This window comes from Zerene cesonia, unplaced genomic scaffold (genome assembly GCF_012273895.1).
Source record: "Zerene cesonia ecotype Mississippi unplaced genomic scaffold, Zerene_cesonia_1.1 Zces_u001, whole genome shotgun sequence".
Lineage (NCBI taxonomy): Eukaryota > Metazoa > Arthropoda > Insecta > Lepidoptera > Pieridae > Zerene > Zerene cesonia.
In genome coordinates, this window is record NW_024045131.1 from 729,741 (window position 1) to 751,885 (window position 22,145).

The window sequence follows — 22,145 nt, forward strand, 5'->3', positions numbered from 1 at the left end:
GTAATAAATGTTATTTGCAGTTAACAATTTTCTTTTTTCTTTATTACAATATTTATGGCAAGACTAGGTATATAAGACGACGACTCCAAATTGCGTCTAGAAGTAGTTTTATTGAATAAATAATTGGTTATAGCTTGTGATAAGTAAGAGTAATATTATCATAGGTACCTTGTAAAATATTACATTCAGCATTATTTTTTAAATATAAGCTTTCTGCGCTCCTTATACATTATATAAACTATTAGCTGTTCGCCCCGGCTTCGCCCGTGGTACATATATAGCCTATGTCACTCAGTAAAGTTGCAGCTTACTTTTGGTGAAATAATTTTCTGTTCAGATCTTTTTGCGTGAAAACGTCAAACGTACAAATACAAAAGTATCCTCTATTACTGTAGACTAGTCATCCGTCCCGGCTTCTCCCGTGGTTAATATATCGCGTTTAGCACACAGAAATGACTTACATATCAAACGGTGAAATAAATTTTGAAACCGGTCCAGCAGTTCCTAAGTATAGTTCTTCGTCCTAACTAACTTTATATTATTAATCCTACTATCCTACTATAAATTCGAAAGTATGTAAGGACGTGTGTGTTTGTTGCTCTTTCACGCAATAACTACTGAACCGATTGCAATGAAATTTGGTACGTAGACAGGTGGACAACTGGAATGACATAAAAGAAACTTTTTATCCCGATATTCCTACGGGATACGGACTTACGCGGGTGAAACCGCGGGTCGTAGCTAGTCCTCTATAAAAGTATTCCGTAATTCATACTCTACAGATAACCTCAATATATTTTTGCTTCGTCTAAAAATTATTATTTTATTACTAGCTGTGATCCGCGGCGTTACTCTCGTGGTAATTGGGTGAAAAGTAGTCTATGTGGTAATCCAGATTCCAGACTATAATCTGTCTCTGTACCAAATTTCTATATAGCTGTTTTTGCGTGAATGTAACAAACATCCATCCATCCATACTTACAGACTATCGCGTTATAATATTAGTAGGACGCACATGCTGAGTAGTTACCCTTTTCAGCAGCACATTGATTACTTATCCACCTTTTTATTATTATCCTCTAGTTAACCGATTTCGAGAACTTTAATATGTGTTGTTGAATAAACATTATTTCTTTCCTTCTCTTTGGATCATAATTGGTCCAGATACGAAGCAAGCTCATGTTTTATTTAATGTTTATTACATTTGGCCAAAGTCCAATAGCTGGCCACTGTTACGAGCATCAAATAACCGCATAGGTCTATAGATAAAAGAATTTATTGTATTTTCAAAATTAAATAAAGTTATATTTTAGTGGTCTGCAAAATTTTGTATGCGTGGCTTTCGTGGCAGTATGACCTTTAGATTTCATAAAAAAACATATGTATTGACATAAAATCATCAAGTATAATTCTTAAATTATCCAATTAATGTACTGGATACTGAACTAGTTGGGAAATGTGTTTTAGTTGTTGGTGTCGGTCATCAACCATTCAGTTTACCAAAAACTAACTTAAAATCTCCATTCAATTCGTTTAATCACATATTCGCTTATTCATTTTCATCCCCCGGTTACGAGTTCCATTATTTTATAAGAACTATTTATTTTTTATATAAATTAATACATATTCAATCTTGTCAATATCTCTCAAGTGGTGTGCGTGTGGTTAACGTGATTGACGCACATACGAACAGCACTTACTAACTATACGCAAACAGACACTTAGTTACAATTTAAAGGATCTATAAATCATATCGTTTATTATTTACTCAAAAAAAAACATATTTAATGTACAGAAATGGTTTGGTTTTTGTCTTATTGTATAAAAATAGGTATATATTATGTTTTGAGCCGGTGGTACTTATATTTATTGTTCTGTGCTGGTGAAATATTGTGAAAATAACATTTAGTTTTGATTGCGTATTATGGTAAATTGTTTAATCTATTAATTGCGTGTCAAATATTGTTTGAAAAAATACGATTGACGACGTTTGTTTTACTTGGCTTGCCTTTAAATATATTCAGATTATTTATTTTTTTAACGCCTATGACGTCACAATATGGTACCGATACGCTTCGATCCGATTCTATGATGGTACGTGGTTTATTTTTTTATTCTAGAGCGGGCAACTGAGCTGGTGATCCGCCTGAACGTAAGCGATTATCGCCGCCCATGAACATTCGTAGAGGTAATGCGTTGCCTACTTGTAAGGGGAAAGGGATAAGGAAAGGATTGACGAAGGGAATATTGAGGAGAAGGATATACACCCCCAGCTCCACTCATTCAACGAATGAAAAACAGTTGTATACTAATATTTCACGGTGATCTTCTGTGGGTGTGATAACCTCCCTGGTGCTAATTGTTCCAATTAATGCAGAATAATCAACTCCTATAGCCTAAACAAATAGTAACTTACTTGTGTTTTAAACCTTAGGTAACCAAGTCACCAAAGTCTCCCTTGGTTATCTATGAGATTTACTCTTTAAAGAATAGATAAGGGTTCTCTTTTTTTTATGTCATAGTCGGCAATGGAGCTGGTGGGACGCCTGATGGTAAGCGCTTCCACCGCCCATGAACATTTGAACAGGCGTAAGGTCAATTGCAGACCTTTCGCCTCTACAAATGGATTGCCGATTGAATGATCTATGGTTAACCAGTGTTTAACAAGTCTAGCACTAAATATAATCTATAATTCCAGATAAAATGGCCGTCCAACGACACGTGACTATCTCCTTCGGCCACACATGACCCACAAAATGGAGGGGGGAGGCGCTTCGGCCCCAGAGGCTTACCAATATGTGGGGCCATTTCGGCTGGAGAAAACCCTGGGAAAGGGGCAGACTGGTGAGTGCTATCCTTAGCTATGTTATAAAGACGATAGTGTGTTTGTTTGTCTATCTTTCACTTGGTAACGGAGCTGTTTTCAAATCATCATGAATCGTTATTAAGCTAAACATATATGCCCATTTCTCGTGGCTTCTATTCATAAATATAAAAAATAAGAATCACTCCATTACAAAAAATAATCCATTTATTTAATCAGTGCCGGGTCTTTTTATTCTATGTCCCTATATCGCTGTACTCTTCTTTTGCTGTCCGATTCTTCTAGCACGATTTGGAAAAGAGAATTCGTTAATAGAGGATCTGAAAAGGTTAAAATAAACATATATACTAAAGCTGCTTAACGTTATTTATATTTTTTCAATACATACACTTTTATTTCAAAATAAATCAACCATAAAAGACTACTTGCATTGTATTTCTGAATTCTATTTTAAATATTTAAAACGCAGTTCCATCAAGAGGTACATACATACAAACTACATAAAACTAAACACATGTAAAACTTGAAAAAATCTCGTCTTTTTGGCAAACCGTAGCGAAAAAGACGTGGGTTCGAATCCCGCCTCGTGATCGAATCTTTTCTATTTTCAAAATTTTTCATTTATAAAGCATTTCAAAGTTATAAAACTTAAAATTAAACATGTAAATCTTACTATTATTTATCGCGCTAGCTTCCGAGACACGTCTGTCCGCGAGGGCCGACACTGTAACACTGGGAGGCATCGCTTCAATCGCACCCAAATATTCCATTGTTGGCTTTGCAACTACCCGCATTATTAACACTAGAATACTAAAACTATGCATTAATAAATTTCAAAAACCTATACGTAGATATCAGAGATAATGTTAAAATGTTATTATCTAAAGTCTTAAAATGTTATTTATTGCGCTACATTATAGTTCTGCAAAAATCAAAAACATTTTTGTTTCATTATTTAACCGACGTTTCCAAAAACAAAAGAAGCTACCTCCCTTCCTAGGAACATCGGTGATATTTTTCATAGTAGACTATGTTAAATTACATCCAAGAGCTCTCAGTCGTTTTCGTATGAAATAATCCCTACTAATATTATAAATGCGAAAGTAACTCTGTCTGTCTGTCTGTCTGTTACGCTTTCACGCCTAAACCACTGATTCGATTTTGATAAAATTTGGTATGAAGATAGAACTGAACTTGGGAAAGGACATAGGATACTTTTTATCACGAATAAAGGGTAGAGAGGGTTGAAAGAGGGGATGACAGTTTGTATGAAAGTTCGTTATTGTCAAACCGATTTTGATGAAACTTGGTATGAAGATGGAGCTAAACGTGGGAAAGAACAAACCATACTTTTTAATGCGAAAAAAATACTCCTTACCATGTCGCGCGATATAAGCGAATTCTACGCGGGCGAAGCCGCGGGCGAAAAGCTAGTAACAAATATACATCAATTTTGATCAACTTTATTAGCTTCACCTGTATATTTGAATAGACTAATATTTAGACTCGATTCTGACCCACTTCAAACGAACAGATCTAACACAAACTCTGTACACTTATCGCGGATCGGTGGCAATACAATAGTTTCATGAGTTTATATTATTATCCTGATCAGTATCGCCGGGATTCAATAATTTCCTTACGTATACTCTGTATAAGAGCAAGTGAGACAATTTGATTGGCTCTATCATAATAATATAATGAATAAATCGCTTTTAAAATCCGTTAAAAAGTTTTTAATTTCCAAATGTATAATACAAGAAAATACTATGACTCTAACATGTTTGATTCGACACCCCTTTGGTGGATAACGTGTGAGCGTATTCTTCTTATATATTTCTATCTTAACTGCGTCTTTTTTAGGTTTTTAAAACTACATTTCTTACTTTAATATAGTTGGAATTATGGAGTATGTTAAGGATAATAGTATATACATAATTTCTAACATGGATTAAGATAAATAATTCTTTTTATACTGTTTCATACTGAAACGTCATAGCGTGTTAATTATAAAATAAAAGCTAGCTACGTGTATGAACATAAATGGTTTTACATATCAGCTGAACAGCGTAAAACACAATTCTTTGTAATTATGACTTTACTAGCAGTAACCCGCGGCGTAACTCGCCTGTTCCCGGTTAAAAATAGCCTATATGTTAAACCAGACTATAATCTATCTCTGTACCAACTATCATACTGAAAGGATAAGCTGTTTTCGCGTGATAGTAACAAATATTCATCCATCCATACTTATAAACTTTCGCGTTAATAATATTAGTAGGATATGATGTCTGATTAGCCATTTAATAAGGTTGTTCTATATCTTTTATAGGGTTTTGTAAACAGAGGATAAAACGGGACCTTATTACTTGAACCTTTTAACTATTTACTTCGCTGTCTGTCTCTTGAATTGCGATAGATAGATAGTTGAAAACTTCAATAATGACGTATTTCTGATGACGCTATTACAGCAAAAAATAAGTCGAGGTTAAGCACTTGGCACGGTTATGCATTGGATGGGTGACCACCACGCACTATAGAATTAAATCGAGTTTATTTTTTGATACTTGTTACTTCGAACTGTCGACTAGGTTAACCCATATTGATGATTCTTTGTGGTCTCATTTTAATTTGATCTAGATTTGAAGGCAGCTTAACTTTTTTGTTTCAAATAACTTTTTATAATGTAAGTAGGAAAATTAATTGCGTTTTTATATCAATTACGCCAACGAAAGAAAATCCTCTTACGATATTGTTTCCTTGAAGTATAATTAGGTTTACAATGAAGCAATATTTTCTGTCGACTTTGTGAAGTTTATAAAAATATACTCAAGTAAAGTACTTAGGTATAACTTTTATAGGAAGGTTAATAATTGAGTAATCCTTACTTGCATTATTGCAATTTAATTTTTAGTTTTATGACATTCAAAGAAAAACTCTTCGCTCATTCATCACACTTATCACACTATCCCATTCCTACTAATCCTAATAATACTATAAATGCGAATGTTTGTAAAGATGTGTGTGTGTTTGTTGCTCTTTCACGCAAATTTTTTATTCCGATATTCCTACGGGATACGGAATTACGCGGGTGAAACCGCGGGGCGCAGCTAGTAATATTATAAATGTGAAAATTTGTTTGGACGTTTGTCCGTCAATCACGCTGAAACTCCTAAATGGATTTAATAAAATCTGGTATACAGAAAGGACCTGACTAGGGTGATAGGATATTTTTATCCCGATTAAATGCTCCCTTGGGTTAAAACAGGAATCTTGATATCCGGGCGGAGCCGGGATGAGCGTCTAGTTCTTTATAAATGTGGTCACGAGTGGCCGAGAGTTCAGACGCGGGTTCGAATCCACGCGAGTGACGTTTAAATATAGGAAACAACACATGTTAAAATTATTATGCAGATGGAATAAATTAATAATATATAAATAGACTAAAGTGCGGGCAGAAGTAAGTTTTCAAAAAAAAAAAACCTCGTAATTGGGGAAAATAAAATGTTTGAGCAATAATACTACACTGTTTAAGACCTCCGTTTCGTAGTCGGTTAAAAAAGAATCCAACTTACCATAACAAGGTCTTCATTCTGAATGAAGTTGGCTTCAAGCGAATGCTTTGACATTAAAAGTAATTGTACAGAGCTGTAAAATGTAAGTGTTTTCGTATCTCATGCAGAAATATACGGAGTTTCTCGCGTGTAGTAATTCGTGTGTTTATTTAAATTATAAATAGATTTTAACGAATATTGTATATAATATACAGTCGACCTTAGTTAATTAAAATCTGTGATAATTCGAACCTCTCTAGAAGTCATAATTATCACGGGATGTCTAGAAACTAGAAAATATCCTTGTATTGAAATGGAATCACATATATTAAAGAAAATATAATATATCCTACACTTGTGGGATTGTGATTAGAAAGTTTGGATTTTGTTATGAATAAAATACATCTTCTTAGATGACGATTTACGCCGAATGATTAAAAGGATTGTACAGATATACATTGATTAGAAACGGAATCATAATTATAACGGTCACAATTATTACCAGCCTGCAAAGCCAAAGAAAAAAATTTACAGTCTTAAATTTTCCCCGTTTTAGTGGGATTTTTCAAACAAAAACAATTCTTTCTAGAGTCTTAAGTTATAACCGAATTTCAGCAAATCGGTTCAATGGTTTAGATGTGAAGAAGAGAGAGACTTTGGCATTTATAATATTAGTAGGAATAACAATCATAATTAATTGTACGTTATTCAAATTAACCCGCTATTTACAATTATCCTGAAACACCTTACATAATATTTATTTACATATAGAATACTTGAATAACAACGTATTAACTATTTAGTAATCTGTGGCAATAGTGTCACGGACGGTGTGTGTGTGTGGTCAATCCAATTAAACTGAAGTGCGTCTAATTTTTTTTTAGCGTAAACCTTTCAAGTGCTAGACAAATTTAAATACTAGCTCTGAATACTATAAGATGATTTATTAGATTTAATTCACCTTGTTTACTTAGTTTGCAAAGGAGTGATGATAAATAACTGATAAATTTAACGTTTAAATAATTATAACAAGAATAAACAATCTTTCTTGCGTGAAAGTGAAACAACCATTTATCCATCCTCAAAAATAGGATTGTAAGACTACCTTATTATATTTCATTGACACACACTCAAACCTTTTTGTACCTAAATTTCATTTATATTGCTCCCCAAGTAAACATTCTATGAAGTTAACATTTACTATAATACCGTTCTGACCGTCTCCTTGGTACAGTGGTTAACGCGTGAGCGTAGAACCGAGGGGTCCTGGGTTCAATTCCCGGTGGGGACGCACAAAAAAAAAATGTCTCGGTCTGGCACGACACAGATGGCTGATCACCTACTTGTCCCTAAAGAAAATCGATCAGTGAAACAGATGTACATCATCTGCCCCATGCCCCACTAGGGGACACGGACTTTACTTACTTATAATACCGGTCACTGCACTTTTCTGTACATAATATGCGCAATTCGTGCAATGCACGAAACACGCGGGTGGGCTAAGAAAGATAATAAATTATGGTATTAACAACACAATATAATTCCAAGGGTTTTTCACAGTACTGTGATATTTAACTCCCGTATCCCGCCCGCATTTCAACAAAGATTTGTAAACATTTCTTTGAACCAATTGTAAAGTGCGATGTATGTGCGTTCAAATAACATAAACGCGAAAGTAACTGTCTGTCCGTCCTTCACGTCTAACCCACTGAACTGATTTTGATGAAATTTACAGAGGTAGTTTGAGACCCGAGAAAAGACATAGTTTTCATTTCAAACGGGTATTATTATTTAATAATACTTATATTATTAAATATTAAGGCTCAGTTTCTATATTATAATTTTAACCACACGGGCAAAGACGCTGTAAGCTAGTTTAGCAGGTTATGATTAAAAGAAGCTGTCTAACAGTCTATGTATATGTTATGATAAATGTGTTTTTTCTCTTTCAGGCCTGGTAAAGCTGGGCGTCCACTGCGTGACAGGGAAAAAAGTGGCCATCAAAATTATAAATAGAGAGAAACTTAGCGAATCTGTGCTTATGAAGGTAATTTATTATCCAATATATAAAATTCTCGTGTCACAGTTTTCGTTGCCATACTCCTCCGAAACGGCTTGACCGATTTTGATGAAATCTTTTGTGCTTGTCCGGTATCTATGAGAATCGGCCAACATCTATTTTTCATGCCCCTAAATGATAAGAGTAAGGCAGAACAGCGTTTGCCGGCTCAGCTAGTTATCTGTATAATTTTTAATCTGTGATTCGGGCACGCTAGGCATGAATTAGGCCAGCTCGCACCGGATTACGTACCACAACCCTACAGAACCCGTGTGAACTAGTAGTATGCTACTCTTGTTGCATTTGGCGGGGAAGCTGGAGGCCTGTATCCTTTACCTTACCCTTCTCAGACCTTCCCTTACTGCCAACGAATGATGGAGAGGAAAGCTCCATTAAAATTGGCAATCAATTTGCACATGTATATAGCCTCTGTAATGTTTATGGGTGGTGTGGTCGCTCACCATCATTCGACCCACCTTTACCAACTGCATATCACATAGAAAAAAAGAAAATGTATATAAAAAAATTACCTTCCCGAGTTCCTTAGTGAGGCTAATATCATCATCATCAGCCATTATATGTTCCCACCGCTGGGACACAGGCCTCGTATGAGGGTTCAGGCCATAATCGGGTTGGCAGATGTCACATGTCGTCGAACTTTTGATTCTCGGACATGCCGGTTTCCTCACGATGTTTTCCTTCACCGTTTTAAGCAGTGGCGATGTTATCTACATGCGCAGATAAAATGAAAAATCAATTTAATTCCTGCACGCTCGCCCGGTCTCGAACCCCGACTTATCGATTTTGAAGTCCGTGGTTCTCACCACTGAGCCACCACTGCTTCTGTGAGGCTAGTATAGCATTATGTAATCTGTGGTTTTTTTGCAACGATTTATTTCAAGCGACATCGGAGATCTAACCCAATATGACGTATTTTAAAAAGCGCGCCAAAACATAACGAAATAATAAATCGAGCTTCCTTTAAAATTTACCCTACTTAAAAAGACACAACATAGTTCGAAGTGATGATACATTTTACTTTGATATATATAAATGATATTCATGTATGTTTATTTCTTTCATTTTCAATCCATCATTTTCCTATATCCCAAAGTTGCCTGGAGGAAATCGCTTCAAAACGATATCGCCGCCAATTGCAGGAATAGTGTTTTTTGCATGTGTTTTTTTTCTATGTATTATACAATGCATTGTACAATATAGAGTTTAAATAAATAAATACTAAATAATCTACTCCAAGGCAATATTAAAATAATAACCAAATAATTATGACATAAGCTAAGAATGTAAACCGTTAATATATATTAACTTAAGTATCTAACATAAAATAACTGTAAAAAGATATTTAAACACACATAAATATATGGGTTGCCTGGTAGAGATCGCTACCTAGCGATAAGGCCGCCGTTTGCTTATTTAATGTTGTTCAGTTTTTCTTTTGTTTTTTATAAGCAATAAAGAATTTCATTTCATTTCATAAATAACATATTTTTTCAGGTGGAACGTGAAATAGCTATAATGAAATTAATTGAGCACCCGCACGTTCTTGGCTTGTCTGATGTGTATGAGAATAAGAAATATTTGTAAGTAAATAAATATAATACAATATATAATATAATATAAACCCTTTTGATGCTGATATACTTGGATGTCTCTTGCAAGAGACACGCTTTTTGGCGTGTTTATACATCCTATCCTACTAATATTATAAATGCGAAAGTTTGTAAGGATGTGTGTGTATTTGTTGCTCTTTCACGCAAAAACTACTGAACCGATAGCAATGAAATTTGGTACGTAGACAGCTGGACAACTGGAATAACATATAGGCAATTTATCCCGATATTCCTACGGGATAGGGGCTTACGCGGGTGAAACCGCGAGGCGTAGCTAGTCTTACGTACATTAATTTATTCGACTACTTTATGTAGGAAGAGCAAATAATGTTTTTTTTTATTATACGACTGTACAAACAATGAATCGTTTATGCGCGATGTGTTACCGGCCCAATGGTACGTCACCGAATGACACTTATTGTGAAACTCTGTATACACTAAGTTACTTGAGGCAAAAGTGCAAATACCCGCATATACATTTAAAATTTTCATGTATTCCATTTGTTTGTTTAATTGTTTTTTACTTCTATTTCCAGATACTTAGTACTGGAGCATGTTAGTGGTGGTGAACTATTTGATTATTTAGTAAAAAAGGGGAGACTCACGCCCAAAGAAGCGAGGAGGTTCTTTAGACAGATCATATCTGCGTTGGACTTCTGTCATAGTCACTCTATTTGGTAAGTAGATCAGAAAAAATCTATATCATTGAGAAGTATTCTAACCTTTAGTTAAGTAAACTATCAAGATTCTATTTGAAGTTTTTATTTGCTGCGTCATGATATTAAGTACGCCGTTTTACTTGAGCAATTTTTAAGAAACATCTGAATGCTATACAACTAAAAATCAATTCTTAATCCTATTCATTTACATACCTTCAACTAATTTACACTATTGGATGAAACATACTGTACAGCGTAGATTTCTAGTAAAGAAAGAGCGGTATACGTAATAATTATAGCAAATTTAAATACTGAACTAATTTTAAATAAAGTATGCCTATTCCTAAAATAAAAAGGTAGAAATAAAAGTAGGGTGGTACAGTGGTAAACGCGTGAGCGTAGAACCGAGAGGTCCTGGGTTCGATTCTCGGTGGGGACAATAAAAAAAAATGTCTCGGTCTGGCAGGACACAGAAGGCTGATCACCTATTTGTCCATAAAGAAAATCGATCAGTGAAACAGATGTATATCATCTGCCCCATACCCCAGTACGAAGACACGGGACTTCACTAACTAAAGAGTAGGGTGGACGTTCCGTTACACTCAACTTTCTTAATTCGCTTCGCAATGGACTGGAACATGCTACCTGAATCGTTTTCCGACGAAGATAATAAAGAGGTCTACAAGAGGGAACTGGTATCATCTAGAGAAGCGCGCTCCATCTTCCTACTATCCTACTAATCCTACTAATATTATAAATGCGAAAGTTTGTAAGGATGTGTGTGTATTTGTTGCTCTTTCACGCAAAAACTACTCAACCGATTGCAATGAAATTTCGTACGTAGACAGCTGGACAACTGGAAAAACATATAGGCAACTTCTTATCCCGATATTCCTACGGGATACGGACTTACGCGGGTGAAACCGCGGCGCAGTTAGTAGGCCAAAACTCAGCTTACCAAGCGAGATCGTGGCCAAGCATCGTCCTATTATCAAAAAAATAGAAGTTGCCATAAAAATATACCTAATCTTTTTCAGCCATCGAGATTTGAAACCTGAAAACCTGCTGTTAGACGAAAGGAATAATATAAAAATCGCCGATTTCGGAATGGCGTCACTGCAACCGGCAGGGTCCTTGTTGGAGACCTCGTGTGGCAGTCCACATTACGCTTGCCCGGAAGTTATAAGGGTATGTATGACCAAAGATACCATCACACTATACGTTTGACCCAGTTCTACTACACGCCTCTTAATGAATAACAATATTAAGGCTTATTTAAAAAAAACATCGATCATAAGTACTGAGATCCGACATCGGCAATCGAAATAATTCTATATATCTTTATTTCTGCCTTCAATGGCATAAAAATTAAGGTTTTACGCGATTCGTGATTTTACGCGAGTATTATACATTTTGAAGTTAAAGACTTTTCAACGGATTTTAAACGCGATTTATTCTTTGTCTCCCCGTAACCGCTGTAGTGTTCGAAACGTCGGGTTAAATAATACAATGAATAAATCGCGTTTAAAATTCATTAGTCTTTATTTTTCAAAATTAAGGTTTTACAAACCCGTTCAATACACAAATATATAAGATAACCATAAAAAATAGAATAGTACTATGGCATGTACGCGTGTGTGCGTGCGGCCCTGTGTACTGACAAAGCCAACCGAGACCGGTGATTGGTTGGTTGTGGATGTTTGGGTGTATTCTAGTTCTTGTAGTACAAGAGCTTAAAATTTCTCTTACTTATCACATATAATTAAATTCTGATTGGAAAAATGGTGAAGAGGAAACATCTGTGCTTTTGTATATAAGTTTGAAATGATTTCACACAAAAACTGCTGGACCGATGTCAAAGTTACGTTCAAAATTAGATAGCTGCATTATTCAAGCGTCACATAGGCTATATTTTTACCCCGGACTAAACAGGGCTGACTCGGGACGAGTAGCTAGAAAGTATACAAACAAATATATTAAACCAATTTTCTTTTGTTCAATAAAAAATAGATTTTATTTTTTGTTTATTTTATTTACCTGATTTCTTTTATTCTTATTAAAATATAATAGGCAAGAAAAACAACAACACTATTTATACACATGTATTTAATACAAAATATAACAAAGGTAACATTACAAAATAATGTTTGTATGTTTGTACATAATTAACTGAAACTACCCTCATTCGAAATAAATTAACCTAGAAAGATTAAATAAAAAACTCACCTGTATCTACAGAATGTTTTACCTCTTTCTATCACCTATAAATATCCTATACAGAAGCGAGACGGACAGTTATTCAACGTTGTCAACATGTAGTAATCATTGCAAAGAAAATCTTAGCTTCTGTTATATTTACTTTAATTCTAAAATCAACTATCGAGCAAAGCAGGCATCTCCTTCTCTCTAATGGATAATCAAAGGCGATAGATAGAGACAGAGTTATTAGAAATTCAAATATTAGCTACATAGAGATGAATTCGAACACTCTTAAACGTGTCATGAAGTTAGTGCTTTTCACAAATATAATTCTTGTTTGCTTATACTGTGCTTATCAAGTCACGTTATTAAAAACATTGCAAATACGATTATTAAACTAAATTCAAACATAGCTGCGCCACGCGGTTTCACCCGCGGTCGAACCAATGGGCAATAGCAAGTAATTATAAAGCTCATGACTTATCCGATGTATAAGCTAAATTAATGTAGTTTCATTAAAATCCGTTCAGAGGTTTTTACGTGACAGAGTCACAAACATCCATCCGTACTTTTAAAGATTAAAACATTCGCGTTTATAATATCCACCACACAATTTTTCTATAAACCTTGTATCCCTACTCATACTTTAAATGAGAAACTAACTCTCCGTCTGTCACTTCATCCCTCCTAAACCACTAAACCGATTTAGATGACTGATTGGTAACAAGATAGCTTGAGAGCTGAGAAAGTATAGAGGATTGATTTTATTACGCGAGCGAAAACGCGGGCGAAAGGCGAAAGGGAAACAGCATCGAACCCTCTAAATATTTGTACCATATTTATCACATAGTTAATGAAAAAGTATTAATATACAGAACATGAATAAACAAAAAACTATAATGACAATATAACTTAAAAAAAACTTAAACTAATTAAGTACTAAATAATACAACAGTATTAATAAGAAAGCTAGTTAGTTGAGACACATTTCTTAACACTCCCAAATTTTTCATATTCCCGAAAAACTTAATTTTATTGAATTAAATACAATCAATCTTTAAAATTCGTTACATGGACATTACACTATGTCTTATTTTTATAATATATAAAAATGATCTTTTCAATCTACCCTCAGAAATACATATACGTAACATACTATATCGGCCCTAATTTTAAATCTGAATGAATACTTAGATATGTTAAAGGCCTATTCACACGCCCACACAATCCACACATCACGTTTTAGTTGCTCGTCTGTTGTAATGGCGCATCTACACATTCGCGCAAAGAGCGTGTGAACAATACTCTCACAATTCGCGTTGATTCGCGTTAAGACCGGTATCTGTGTATATACATACGAAAAAGCACCATGAGACATTCTGTATCATGACTGACGATTACACATATGCAATATTTATCGCGTTTATCAATTGTATGCTGGACGCCACAGTCATATGACCTGCTATATATACTGAAATGAAATAATACGTGAAATATTTATAACCTAATCTGGTTAGATTTTTCCTGATCCTGCACTATAATAAAGATAGAGAGTACTACAATATTCAGGACTTATGCGAAAGGCTATTATTTGCGTTTTTCTGTACTACATTAGAGTACAGTATGTTTGGAATGCAATGTCCATACAAACTATTCAATATATTGCTTAGTACACTTAGTATCTAGATTAAATCCTAGATATTTTTGGGAGACCTATGGCCGTATTCACAAAAGACGTTCCCAGGTCAAAACTTTTCTATAATAACATTTCAAATGTTGAATATATGAAATGATCATTTTTATTAAACTATTGATAATTAAATGATTTTTATGTACCTAACACCAAAAATTAGTGATGGGAAAGGCCCTTGTGAACAGACCTCGAAAGGGTTATAATTTTAGGTATAAAGTCTCAGAAATTACTTAGAATTCACAGTCTGTTTTAACTTGAGACATGTTCTATAACTTGTGATGATAATCAAATCTTGAATACTCTAATCTTATTTTATTTGTGGTATCATGGTACATAAAGTTTTAACGAAACCATTTCGAACTAAATACATATATCACAGAAAAAACCTTGTACTATTATAATTAAAAAAGAAAATGGAGGAACTGGTTTCTTCATGAGCATTTTAAGAATTAAGTAAACAACCGAAAATGTGACATACAAGGTTTTTAACAATATTTTTACTACATCAAAGTCTATATTTATTTCTTATATAATAACAATTAATTTATAGGTTTTACCTAAAAGCACATACTATATGGCCAGTATTTTTTATGTATATCTGTATAAATACTAGTACATAATGTACATATTCAGTAGTTTATTGCAGTTAATGGATTATTAATAATTAATTATACATCAAAAGTGTTTTCATTAGTTGGCTTATTGAGACAGAATAATTGCTGTATAAAAATTAACAATAGTCTTAGGCAAATAAGTATACTGTCTAAAATTCTTCAATTTACTATACACAGTATACTAATTATAAAAGTTATACTGACATTATAACTCAAGTAATAAATAATGACATGTTGCATCGGTATTGATAACTACCCTTTATGGAATCTATGAATATATAAAAAAAGTGTAATTAAAAGACAATTATTGCAATAATATTAGAAACAGGTATGTATCAATTATGTGTGTAAAGAAATAAAAATAATCCTCAACTAAAGGACTGAGAAAAATGGTACATAATGATTTTATGCGAAAGGTACATAAAAATACCCTAAGCTAAGGTTTATCTCCTATAAACGAAACAGTAATTTCCAATTAATGAGTTTTCCTTCGAGGTAATTAGTTTTTTTTTTAAATTAGCAAAAACACTAAGTTAATAATCACACATATATACATACATACTTATTTGTGAAATTTCTGAGTGATTTATTTTATGTATTTAAAAAACTTAAAAAAATATATATTATTTAGTTTGGAACAAAATATTGCTTTACACAATTAAGTAAAGAATCAATTAGTTCAGTGTATTAATGAACAGAAAAATCAGAAAATAAAATGATATTGCCACAATAAAGTTTTCCCTCTGAATAGTTGTTATATAAATTCAAATACAACTTAAAAACTACAATGCTATATAAAGAATTAATAAAATAGTAAAAAAAGACTTATTTATTGGGAAAAAAATTGTGTCCCCCCTTAATAATTTGCAATCTAAACAAATGATACATTTAATTTGTATATTACCATATTCATAAATACAGAAAATACATAAAATAAATCACTAGAAAATTCCACAATAATAAATAAATAAGTAAATACCTTAATCATCATCTACCCTCTGCTTTTTACTCGTATTTGAGGGTGTTTGGGGCGGGGAGCATCCGGTGTCTCGCCGCTTTCCAGAGTGCCTTGCACACCCTGAGGTCCTGTTCGTCAAGGACTCCCTCTCTTTGGTCGGAGAAAACTGTTTCAGCATCTCCACATCGTTGAAAATAACCTGAGCGCCCCCTCCACAAGTGGGCACGATGTCACCCTTATATAACTTGGTTTCAAGTTCACCATCTGTATCTTGTTCCTGCGATATTAAGCAGTATTTAGACGTTTTCGAATTTGCAATGTCTTTGACGTGTGTTAGTTTGTTCACGAGTTTGCTGTTGCCGATGCTGGGTTTCATGACTGTGCCCATTGGGACGAGTTTGTTGGGCGCGTGCTCCACCCAGCCTCTGCCGTCAGCTGATAGAGATCTCCTGTGCCGGGGATTCGCTATGGCCACGCCGCGTCTGGATGTTGGCGTATCGCGCGTTTCCTTTGTGTGACCAGAGCTAAACGGTGTTAGTAAATGCGCTGGTAACGCTCGAGGTGTGGAGCCCGGGGTGAAATCTCTTACGCTCGTCTGAGCTCCCATGTCTAGAGTTGATCTAGGTCCTGCGTCATTGTCCCCGCGGTCGTTTAGAGCGCATGCGATTATGCGCAATCTGTTTTCCTTCTCTTCAATTGCGTTACGCAGACGTTCCTTTTCGGTGTTTATTTCTTTAGCCTTTTCGTGTTCGGCAGCGATCTTGTGCTGGTATTTCCTTTCCAGAATCTTCTTCTGTTTCTCCTTATCGAGCTTATTTTGGCTGAGGAGTAGCTCCTTTTCTTGCAAGTCGCGTTTCAGGCCAGATGTGTATTCCGTCATTTCGGCTAGTTTTTTCTGATGGTTTAACGCTGCGTTCTCGGTAGCTGTGAGCCGGTCTTCTAGCGCTTTCACTCGACGTTCAGCTGTCGATAATTGGTTACGGAGAGATGTGTTCTCGATCCTCACTTCAATCGACTCGTTTACCAATTCTAACAGCGCAGACCTCAATCTTTCGTCTTTTATGTCCTTGCTTTGTTTTAACGTCTGTATGCGGCTTATACGCATCTCTAAATGAGCAATTAGTTCCTTAATGATATGAGATTCTTGTGGGCTATTCATTTTTATGCTTGGGAAGTCCGGTCCCAGGCTGTACACTAAACCTAAGTCCAGTTCTAAATCTTTTGCTTCCGGTTTCAATATTTTATCTCGAGCTGCATTGAATAATCGGTTTGCTTTACGCCGCCCAGACATCAAACCAATAGTTGCTGCAATATCTGTCACTTGAGACTTGGCGACTTCCACTTCAGAAGCTACTTCGGCAAACCTCATTACTTGTAGCGTCTCATCGTAATCTTCAGCCCTTGGGTTTGCACAGACAACCATTCTGACTTGACCCTCGCCTTCAAAGAAATTCTTGAATAGATGAGTGAGCTTTGACTCACGATATGGAACCATATTGTTGGCCGAATTAGTTTGATTTTCTCTCAGCACCTCTAGGCAAGTACGGAGTGTCATCAATGATTTATTAATGTTACCAGCTTCACGAAGACGCTGTCCAGTATTCTTAGTTCTATTTGTTCTCTCACTACCAGCCAAATCAACAAGGCTCAACTGACTTATTGAGAGGAATTTCTTGTTTTGAATGACAGCTTCTCCCATTTCATCGACAGGTGCCTGCACAAGTCGGATTGTGAAGATGGAATGGCTTCTACTCGATTCTGTATTGAGGGTTGTATGAGCCATTCTCTTCCGTTTCAAGCCAAGATAGAAAGCTTCAAATGCTTCCTCCGCAGATTTGATTTCAATCTCTGTTACACCATGCACATACATGTTATGCGCTGCGTCCTCTCTTATCATTTTAACTGGTAAATTCTTACTTAACGGCCCATCTTCAAGTAAATCAAACACACTGTTATTGTATACTTCTACGTAGGTAACAAATACACCATATTGGTTGTCTTCATTGATTCCCTCTATTTTAGTCAAATCGTTGTTAGACATGGCCAAATCTGGGTTCGAGTTGTTCTTACGGCCAGTTTTAAACTTGTGTAATTCTTGCTGTCTCTCCAACATAGCTTCAGCTTCGCTTTGTATGTCGAACATATTCATTTTGTCCGGTTTGAAGATGTATTTGTGTGCTTGCAGTTCATTTATCGTTTTGAATATGACATTGAGGCATCTGGGTAGAATACCACAATTGTTCGGTTCGCCGGTCATTGTGAAGGTTTTCCCGCTGCCAGTGACACCGTAAGTGAATAGTAAGCCATTTTTACCTTTGAGCAAGCCTTCGACGAGCGGTAAAGCGACTTTATCGAACACGTCTTGTTGGTTCGTTTCGGGCGGGAACACTTCTTTGAAAGTATATTTCATTGTTTTGTTGTTTTCGTTCCTGTAACTGATGGCTGTGGATGGTGGCGTCATAAGAATCGTAGTAGGAGACAGTATTTTAATACAAGAAGCATCATTATCACGCTGCATAGGCCGCAAACGGCAATAAACTTGTACGGGATCCCTTTCGCCTTGGCATAAGTTTTGTTTGCTCCTAGCTGGCGTTCGCATTTCGTTTAGCTTCGGTTTCGATCTCGCCGATTTCATTTTCACTAAATTCACTAACTAGTACACTGTTTTAGATATTTGCACAAAAATTAGTTCTAACGGCTCGAAAAAATCAAAGCAACGGTCGTTTGTCTCGTAAACTTCAACCGGATAAGTTAAATAATAACTTCAAAACGCAACGTACTCATCTATCTCTTTCACACTTATGCATTTGACTTAACAATTGAAATTGCTCTCTCTCTTTTGCGAGTAAACGGTTGACAAAATTAGTATATTTTCTATGGTTGGGTTATAGGACTTTGACAGTTGTCATCATATTCTGGTATTGCTACCTTTAAACAGCCGATACTTTTTTACATAGATATAATTTCATTTTGTGGTAGGTATTATAATTTCTTTTTTCCATATTAAAAGTTGAAATGACGTTAATTTGATAATTAGCGATTTATTGAATTTATGAATATGAATTTTATTTATAATCATAGATATAATAATATGAGGTATAATAATAAAGAATGTAATATTTTATATTGTTGTAGTATCGTTTGAATAATCTGTACCTTTTTTTATTATTTCTAATTTTAATGTCATTGTCACCTGCTTCTTTGTTTACAAACAAAATTCATTTAAAGAAAGTAATATATGAAATAATAATTTACAGGGAGAAAAATACGATGGCAGAAGGGCTGATGTGTGGTCGTGTGGTGTTATTTTATATGCTTTACTGGTGGGCGCTTTACCGTTTGACGATGATAATTTAAGACAACTACTCGAAAAGGTTTGTTTATTGTACTCCGTGCACGACTGAATAAAATAATAGACAATGTAAAATGAATATTATAAACATTACTCATTGGATTGCTGGATAAGTGAGAAAATACAAACTAATCTCTATTATTCTAAATTGCGAGAGTAACTCCATCTGTGTGGCTCATCTTTACCCTTAAACCACTTAACCTATTTAGATATGTTATGGTACAAAGATAGTTTGAGACCCACGAAGTAACATAAGAGCGAGGAAATCCGCACTGTCTATTTTGTCCTTGAAATCTGCGGATAAAACTTAGAACGCGTGAGAGCCAGTTTGTAATACCCTACTATTTTATACTCAAGTTATTTTTGACAATTGCTGTAGGATTTTCTTATCAAAATTAAAAAATATAAATATGGTGATACTCAAGATGAAAGAAAACTAATTTGTTTCGCAAAAACTTACATTACATTTCAAAGTATGAATGTTAAAATATTATATGCTGTACCTAATGTTCATTGTCATTTATGATCAAAGATTCTGTATATGTCTCTTAATTGAAATAAAATAAAGTGAAATTAAAATATTTTCAGGTAAAAAGGGGTGTGTTTCATGTACCCCATTTTGTGCCGCCTGATTGTCAGCAACTGCTACGAGGGATGATTGAGGTCAATCCCGAGAAGAGGATGACGGTGTGTATTTAGTTTGTCTGTTTGAGTATAGGCAACTGCTCTGTTAATATTGATATATTAGTAATTATCATAGATGTATTTGTGTTTTTTTTATCTCACGATTTTATTCATAACAAGCTGTTGCCTGCAGCGTTGCTTGCATGGTCAACATTTCATACAAACTTTCATAGCCTATTTTATCCCTTTGGGGGTAGAAATATCAAAATCATTTCTTAGCGCAAGCCTATATTATAGTGACTATCTGCATGCCAAATTTCAGCCTGAGTGGTCCAGTAATTTGGGCTGTGCTTTGATGGACCTGTGGACCTGTGTGTTTTACGCATTAGTTGAGTTGTTTTACCAAGGTTGAAAAAAAGAGAGAGATGTGGTACTAAATATCATTTTACATTAAATACTAAACTACAACTTGTGTGAATAGATTTGGCCATTATTTTTCCTTTTTGAACCGACATAACAAAAATAAAGAAGTTACTCAATTCAACTGTATTGTTTGTTTGTTATCTCATTATTTTGTACTGGGTAAACTGCTTGGGATGATTCTTCTTTTATTTGAAATCTGGTGCCGCCCGTGTGGACTATTTATATTGTGTCTAGTTCCAACAATTTGAAGATTGTTTAGTTTTTTTGTATATTGTTAGGAGAAGAGTGACGTTTCTTGTGGCAGTAGAGGGGAGTCGAGTGGGAGGAGTCTAGTGTCAATATAAGCGCTTGCGAGCTCAGTCTGGACACAATTCGCGTTGAGGCCACTCGGCAAGGGGAACCTCTGCTCGTTGATATTGTCAACCTGTATTTTTGTTACTTGTGAATTTCGCGTGTACTAAAATTATATTTGTGATTGTTTAGTTATTAGAAATTTCATTAGAATTTTGGTTAAGTTTGATTTTTTTTTTGTATAAATTAGTAAATGAGTTTTTTTTTGTTTATTTCCACTTCTGGTTTCCTAAAAATATTGTATTCAAAATATCCACAATTGTTTTCTTAATATACTCATTAAAAATACATCTTTCAGTTAGCAGAAATAACTCGCCACCCCTGGGTGACCGCGGGAGGCCGGGGGGAGTTGGAACAGGAGCTGCCGATGATGGAGGTGGTCCAGACCAGAGTGCTGCCGTCCGCGGAAGCCATCGACCCTGATGTGCTGCAGGCGATATGCAGTTTGGGCTGCTTCAAGCATCGGGAGAAGTTGATACAGGACTTATTGAGTCCGCAGTGAGTATTGGTCGAGAGGCTTGGTGTTGCTAAGGTTTGGCAATAAGACGCGGGTTCGAATCCCGCCTCGTGATCGAATTTTTTCAATTTTTTTTAAATTTACTTGCTTATTAAAAATCCCTTTAATAAAGAGCCTAGGCTATTAATAATACACGTGATATAACCATTTGGCAACATTCAAAATATAATGTAATTTAAACTAAATTATAAATAGATAAAGGATTCATATAAATCGGTTCACTCAGTAAAAAGTTATGGAGAAACAAACACAAAACAATTACAGTCGAATTGATAACCGCCTCTGTTTTTGAAGTCGCTTGAAAATATATGTATATAAACATGTTAGTTACCATACTCCTCCGAAACGGCTGGAGCGATTCTCATTAAATTTTGTGTGCACATCTCAGAATTGGCCAACATCTATTTCTCTTACCACTAAATGATAAGAGTACTACTACATAGTTTCTTGCCGGCTCCTCTTCTTCTGTAGTAACTGCTTTCGGAACCGGTGGTAAATTTTATAACTATGTAATATGACGATTGAAAAGTGCTTTTATAAGAAGTCTAGTTGAATGAATAAATGTTTGAGTGTGAGTAAGACACAACAGCGTTTGCCGAGCCTATACAGTGTTGTCAACTATGAAAAACATATTATTTCCCAGTCACAACACGGAGAAGGTGATATACTTCCTGCTGCTGGAGCGCA

The 22,145-nt window shown here is 35.1% G+C and overlaps 2 protein-coding genes across 2 annotated transcripts in view; one reads left to right on the forward strand and one right to left on the reverse strand.

Moving 5' to 3' along the window:
• Positions 1-22,145, forward strand: part of LOC119838065 (serine/threonine-protein kinase BRSK2) — a 40,220-nt gene that overhangs the window by 3,039 nt on the left and 15,036 nt on the right. Inside the window, exons 2-10 of the mRNA XM_038363873.1 lie at positions 2,699-2,844; positions 8,331-8,425; positions 9,953-10,038; positions 10,605-10,745; positions 11,765-11,915; positions 19,449-19,565; positions 20,132-20,230; positions 21,240-21,439; positions 22,102-22,142. Of these exons, the coding sequence (XP_038219801.1) occupies positions 2,745-2,844; positions 8,331-8,425; positions 9,953-10,038; positions 10,605-10,745; positions 11,765-11,915; positions 19,449-19,565; positions 20,132-20,230; positions 21,240-21,439; positions 22,102-22,142 (1,030 nt within the window). The 5' untranslated portion in view covers positions 2,699-2,744. The remainder of the gene's footprint in view (positions 1-2,698; positions 2,845-8,330; positions 8,426-9,952; positions 10,039-10,604; positions 10,746-11,764; positions 11,916-19,448; positions 19,566-20,131; positions 20,231-21,239; positions 21,440-22,101; positions 22,143-22,145) is intronic.
• LOC119838120 (kinesin-like protein KIF23) lies at positions 16,094-18,903 on the reverse strand. Its single transcript, XM_038363945.1, is given in 2 exon segments — positions 16,094-16,326; positions 16,328-18,903. Coding segments are annotated over 2 exon segments (2,601 nt in total). The 5' UTR covers positions 18,827-18,903; the 3' UTR covers positions 16,094-16,224.